The following is a 7329-nucleotide window of genomic DNA, read 5'->3' as shown; positions in this document are numbered from 1 at the left end:
TAGTGACGAAACAAAAGTCATAAGTTTTACTAAATATTTATTCCTGGCATGGACAGCGAGGCAGAAGAGACTTGATGTGTGATTCATGACATGCAAAATGCATTCCTCACTGTTACCGTTACCAGGAATTGTTTTTGTTTTTTGGTTGATACTCTGTGAGTGCGTGTGCGTGCGTGTCAGCCTGTCTGGCTAGCCGTCTGTATGCCTACTGCCTACTGGGAGATGCCGTTTTTCTAGTAGAAGAAAGAATATTTATCTGGGTTTTATGTTTGCTTTTTGAATGGGCAAACAAATTTGGGGCTTTTTTGATGTGTGCAAATCTGCTTGCTATGGTGTATATATTTATATGTACGTATTTACGTGCAGCACGCGCGTGTGTGTGTGTGTGTGTGTGTGCGTGTGCGTGTGCGTGTGTGAGTGTGCCTGTATGCTGACTTTATTAGCAGGCATGCATCTGTCAAAAATTGTTACGATCAACGATCACGTCAGTGTAATATCATGTATATAATTTTTAATTTGATTACGTGAAATGCTGCTTTTGTACATTTTCTTTTTTTTTTACCATTGTAAAAACCAATCCACTGGTTTTACAATTAAACAATCCATCCATCCATCTCTCATGACATAAATTCAGACAAGGAAGTAACCCAGAGAAACAAAATCCCAAACATATAATTTTAGGCTGTGAGGCTTGGCAGTGCTCTGGCTTTCAAACAGAAAAATCTCACATTACACATGATATATAATGGTACAAAGAGGCAGCTCAGGGCGTTATGAGCCGACAGATAAAACGGTACATGTCACCAGATCAACAAAAAAACAAAGGGGAGTAAGCACTCTAAATATAGCACTCTAAATATAACAACCGCAAGAGTTGTGCGGAACAAGTCTCCTGGCACCTGAGAGAATAAGAAGCGCTAAAATGAACTAACACCTTTCATCGTCAAATACATCCTCCGTACATATCCCCCTTTACACATCCCGGCATCAACTTCTCTTCAGGATATCATTACATATGTAGAGGAAAAAGAAAGAGAGAATGCTTTACGTCATACAGGCTAAATATTTCGCCTCATAAGGACCAGATATGGGTTATATGATTCGAGCTTTTGACGAGATACACAAATGTATGCGTGTTTAGGTGGTATCAGCCATCTGCACTTATGGCAGAATGACCAAGGTCTTTTACGTGCCATTGTGGTGACATGGCTTCCGTCTCTGGGTCTGCACATAAAGTTGACCCGTGTCCGACTATGTAGAGGACTGCATGTGTGTGTTAATTGGGGGATGGGGTGTGTGTGTGTGTTGGTGTGTTGATGTGTGTGTGTTGGTGTGTGTGTGTTGGTGTGAGTGTGTATGTGTGTGTGTGTGTTGGTGTGTGTGTTGGTGTGTGTGTGTGTGTTGGTGTGTGTGTGTGTGTATGTGTGTGTGTTGGTGTGTGTGTGTGTGTGTGTGTGTGTGTGTGTGTGTGTTGGTGTGAATGGAGTTGAAAGTGGAACACAGGCACTATCAAGAGTATGTAAACCAGGTACCATGCTCAGACTTGCCAACCCTTGTGAAGCCTCAAGTGTAGCTATTTAGATTTAAAACAAATTTCAGCATAGCAAATGGTGTTTAACACTTTCTACCCCACCTACGTTGACCAAGTTTTTTTTGGCCGAGACCAGCCGTACTGCAGCAGGTCACTCAGAATTGTAGTAACTGTGTATCAACACGCTGGAATGCAGGCGTTAGATCGACGTTACAGCAAGCGACTGAAGCTAACAGTCAGAGCGGACATATCCGTACCTGGTCAGATAGAGCCATATGAGTGGGTACGGATATATCCGTACCTGGGAGACAATGAGTTAAGTGTAGCATTTTCAAAAATGTATTCCCACATCCGCATGTATGCCATCTTGCAAAGAATAGACATTTTTAATAAAGTTTCATGGAATGCAGGAACATAGAACTTACCAGTGAGAAGGAGATGACAGTCTGAGAATACATATTACACAAACAACAACTTTCAAAAGTCTTTCACTTTGCTCACCTTATCATTTCAATTAAATACAGAAGAAGGGAAGCAAATGAATCGATCCAAAGTAATTCCTGGGTGCATAATAAAAATATATATACAGAAACCAAAGTATTCTTGGGTGCAGAACAGAAAGCGAATATCGCCAATACCAGTGTTCATAAATATTCTTGAATAAAAAAACCCAGACAAACAACTGGATGAAATTTTCTTATTTAATAGTGACATAGTGCATTATAATACACATTTTTAAGACTGTTTTCGCATACGTACAAATATAGACAGTGGTGTGTCGTTTTGCTACATCAGTCATGATCCAGATAAAACAGATACGACAAACACGTTACTCTTATGCTCACACACTCATAGCAATCTGAAACTGAAACCCTGAATACATCCTTTTTCACAAACATCAACACAATCATGGAAATTCTATGCGTGAAAAAATATACTGCTCATCTTTGTCACAACATTTTCTGTACAAGACACATTGCACTTCTTAACTTATTTTCAGCAAAAAACGTTATTGTTTTCCGTTCACATGACACGCATGCACACACGTACACAATAACATGAAAAAGCAGAAAATAAATTTTAAAGCAATCTGGAAGAGTTGTGAATATAACAATTTCAGCAAGATCAAAAATGCCCAAATTTGCAGGTGTGAATATAACAATTTCAGTAAGTTCAAAAATGCCCAAATTTTGCAGGTGTGAATACATGTATAACAATTTCAGCAAGTTCAAAAATGCCCAAATTTTGCAGGTGTGAATATAACAATTTCAGCAAGTTCAAAAATGACCAAATTTTCCAAAAATTGAACATTGTCTATCACCACTACCTAGTGCACTGGCCAATCAAAAATGCAGCGTGAATATGCCCATCAAATCACATTAATATCCTTTCAACTTCTAACAAAGTGAACCTTTCATTCTTAGTCAAACAAAACCACCATAAAGACCATCCCCTCCTCATCGTGGTATGGTGGTGAAACAGAACCAAGCTATGCCGTCGGAAGAAAATCACTGAAATTTCACTGTCCCTAAAACGTGGGGGTGTTTTTCATTGTGAGAAGTATACCGGTAGGGTTCTCCCATGGCGGACGGGTTGGTTGCTGGCTAACGGGGCTCTGGTAAAGACGGAGATGTGCTGGATAGTACCGGTGTGACGGCACAGAGGCCCAAGGACACAAGCGGTCATCTCAGCAACCTCCAAACGGGCAGACTGGACTCGACAACCATGGTAGGTAACCAGTCTAGGAGAAGGAAAACTCCGAAATAAAACCACGGGCAGACCAAGCTCAACAGCCCAGGAAGGCAATTGGTCTAAGGGAGGGACCCCTGATCAACGTCCATGGCCGAAGCCGGAGATGCGGGACCCCCTGGGTGCCAAAAAGCGCTGCATCACGCAAATCACAAAAGTCTAGTGAACGACGAAGAAGAAGAAGTCAAACAAAAAACTATTTCTTGATTCAATGTTCTTGAATGTTGTGTGGACTTAGAACCTCATTCTTTCCCAGGCTGAAATATTCCTCAGAAATGTTATTTTATGTAAACCTCAATGAAAATCCACATTGTTCAGCAATGGCGATATTTATTCTAACTCCACCAAACGTTTGCCATCACTTCTGCAGAGCTGCCAAACTTTTCCACTGCCAGGGAGGGCGACGTAAAGAAGTGCTTTAACACTTCTGAAACTTTTATGGCCATCTCCGCAAATTTGGGACACAAAGTAAGTTTTAGCAACATCCCCGATCCATAGCTTTTTCAACGATGAACCCGCACTTCAAAGTCAAGAACAAACCTCAGCCTTTGTCCTGACCAAGTTGCATACACTCTTTTCTAAGCAAAAGTTTCTAACCCTGAGATCATACATTTTCAAAAGAATGTCCCATGTTCTCTTCTTGTCAATTGGCAGTTCTACTCTTAAATCTGGCATGGCAAAACAATAGCGGTCCGTGTGCAAATATAGCCAAACATTGTAAAGTAACGGGCCATGAGCAAGTATAGCCCTTGACACACTGTAACACATTTCCCTTGCTAGAATTCCAGGAAGCGCCAAGTTTGAAAGCAGAGCCGAAGAGGAAAAAGCACAACTCTACAAACAAGAAAATGTCACTTTAATCATCAAGATTTTGTTCAAAGAAAGAGCAATGGACATCTATCAAGAACATAAACTGAAAGTACATTTGTCAAAGGAAATACACACAGGAAACAAAAAAGAACAAGCAAACAAAACAAGAGGCGAAGCCTTCAAGGCTCACGTAAGAAATCGACAAACAGTAACACAAACTCAATCACTCCGTCACACACAGTAAGCATAGGTGACACTGTGGAAGAAAGCGAGACACTAGATCTAGATCTGTCTGTCTGCATGTAGCCTACTTACAGGGACACGACAGCCAACTAGTCTCGGCCCGCTCAAAATAATGACCGAGACTTTCAGTAATTCCTTCGCGTGACGTCTAACCCTCTTACGTCATAATGTGACATCTTCAAATGACGAAATGTTAAAGTTTCTACCACAGACATACATACATACATACATACGCACGCACGCACAGACAGACAAAAGTTAGCATCGCATAGGCTACACTTACGTGAGCCAAAAACTAGGAAAAACACATTTAAACATAACTCCATACAACAGATAACATTTCATTTGACTATAAATGAAAGAATGCACACACAAAACATATAAATGAGCCAGCAATCTCATACACGTACTTCACCTTTCTTTTAATCAGTGCTTCTTACATGCTGGTTTTTATATATCAACAGTAATTTCATTGGAACAGTTTGATACATTGTCAATGATAGCTATCCCGGCGACCACAGCTTCATAACAACCACCTGTCAATGATAGCTATCCCGGCGACCACAGCTTCATAACAACCACCTGCTCAATGATAGCTATCCCGGCGACCACAGCTTCATAACAACCACCTGTCAATGATAGCTATCCCGGCGACCACAGCTTCATAACAACCACCTGTCAATGATAGCTATCCCGGCGACCACAGCTTCATAACAACCACCTGCTCATAACGACCATCCTATTGGTTGTTGTAATAAACACCCGGTTTGACTGTATATGGTCTTAATGAATGCTTTTTCACGTTTCCACATATATTCTGTATTCAATACTGTATTTTTTCTCCACAAGGCGCAGTGAGATTACTTTCTTTATTTGGTGTTTAACGTCGTTTTCAACCACGAAGGGTTATATCGCGACGGGGAAAGGGGGAAGATGGGATAGAGCCACTTGTCAATTGTTTCTTGTTCACAAAAGCACTAATCAAAAATTTGCTCCAGGGGCTTGCAATGTAGTACAATATATTACCTTACTGGGAGAATGCAAGTTTCCAGTACAAAGGACTTAACATTTCTTACATACTGCTTGACTAAAATCTTTACAAAAATTGACTATATTCTATACAAGAAACACAGAACACGGGTAAAAAGAGAAACAGAATCCGTTAGTCGCCTCTTACGACATGCTGGGGAGCATCGGGTAAATTCTTTCTCGTCCCAACCAATATGGGACTCCCCCTAACCCGCGGGGGGTAGTGAGATTACCGACACCTAGATTTTTATCTCTGACGATGGTGGAAAAAAAAAAAAAAGGTAGTAAAAAGGTGTTTTATAAAAGACATCATACATGTCAACCTATAAGACACACTTACCATAGTAAAAGTCTCATCACACCATAAGACAGGACCAAAAACCATAAGAAATCGTAGTTCGAGAGTGTTCCATGTAAATGATTGCGTGGTCGCACACACAGCATCGAGTTGGCTCTTTGTAGTTTGCTGGGCTATAAATAACATGGCTGATGGTGGTATAAGTCTCATAAACATTTCAGTTATCTTCCTTGTTATATTAGACAGTTGAAACTAGAAGTGATCCTTTTGAAAATCATGCGGAACGCAGATCCGAAAACGAAAGCAAACGGACTCGCAGAAACGTAATTTTAATGCGATTTTGGTGGTGTTTGGTCCTGTCTTATGGTGTGAAGAGGCTTTTACTATGGTAAGTGTGTGATAGAGGTTGACATGTATTAAATAATACCATTTTGAGGGGAAAAAACGTAAGATTTTTGCGCGTTTGAGAAAAAAACGTAAGATTGTGGTCTTACGACGTACAACGGAAAAACATGGAAAAACGTAAGACTTACGTGCAAATCGCAAGGGTTGACATGTGTGAGACATAGAAGCGTTTCTTGCAACAAACACATGTCTCAGGAAAATAGTATTTGACATTCGGTTCTTTCTGAAAATTACTAGAAACTGAACTTGGAAAAAAATTCAAAGTTCTACGGGGTTCGATTAGACAACTACACAAAGTGGATAGTCAATATCTCTATTCCTATCTTGCTTCATTTTTTTTTTAAAAACAGAAATAAAAGAAGAAGAAAATCTCACTCTCAAGAAACACACATGATCTGAATCTGAACATCAATCCCCAACAAACCCCCTATATGTACAAATAGATTGATTCTTATTTTCCTTGTCTTTACAATGGGTGTTTACATGTGTAAGAGCACGGAGTGGGAAGCACACAAATTCAAACAAGTCAAAAGTGCTTACCAATGCCGCCAGTTGGAAATCTTTAAATCCTGATTATATCAACGACGCGACCGATTATCTGCCTCAAGGCTGACTCAATCAGCCGTTTCTTCAATTCACAAAAAAAATTATTGACGCTAGACAAAAATCTCAATTGAAACTGATTTTTATCAAGACAATTTACGGATTTTTTTCCTTTTCAATGTGACAAGTGCTGCATCAGGCCAGAGCAAACAGCATATCATCATCATCCAGATCATTGTTATCATCATTTTCATCATCGTCATCAGAATTGCTTGGACTGAACTCCATGACGAGGGGCTCGTCATCATCATCATCATCGCCAATCTCATCGTTTCCGTTGCCATTGCCCTCATTGTTCTGGACTGCGTCATCCTCATCTAAAAAATTAGGAGAAGAAAAAAATGAAATAAAAGTCCAGACACTTGTTACAACCTTTTGATCAGTCCCTAATGGGTGGTGGTTATAGACATGTTCAACTGTACCTTCTATTCCATGTGTTTCAGAGGGTTGGTTCCAGTAGTTCTTACTCTATCACTGATATTGGCGTGTTTTGTTTTTAAGGGGGGACAGGGTAGGCAAGCACTTTTTTTTTTTATTTTGGAAACAGCTTGCTGCTTGTTTGATTTTTGCAAGCAGAATAACCTAATTAAGAGAAACCATTTTAAATTTTGAGTGAAAAGCAATTTTTGGGGGTTTTATTCACCAAAATGTGAGAAAAACG

The 7329-nt window shown here is 40.0% G+C and overlaps 1 protein-coding gene across 1 annotated transcript in view; it reads right to left on the bottom strand.

The window, feature by feature from the left end:
* Positions 1 to 2218: 2218 nt before the first annotated feature.
* LOC138965343 (DDB1- and CUL4-associated factor 1-like) overlaps positions 2219 to 7329 on the bottom strand; it is a gene marked incomplete in the record, with an annotated part of 73097 nt that continues 67986 nt past the window's right edge. The window contains 1 exon segment of the mRNA XM_070337480.1: positions 2219 to 6985. Coding sequence (XP_070193581.1) covers positions 6804 to 6985 — 182 coding nt within the window.

This window comes from Littorina saxatilis, linkage group LG4 (genome assembly GCF_037325665.1).
Source record: "Littorina saxatilis isolate snail1 linkage group LG4, US_GU_Lsax_2.0, whole genome shotgun sequence".
Classification (NCBI taxonomy): Eukaryota; Metazoa; Mollusca; class Gastropoda; order Littorinimorpha; family Littorinidae; genus Littorina; species Littorina saxatilis.
This window is presented reverse-complemented; position numbering and strand designations above follow the sequence as displayed.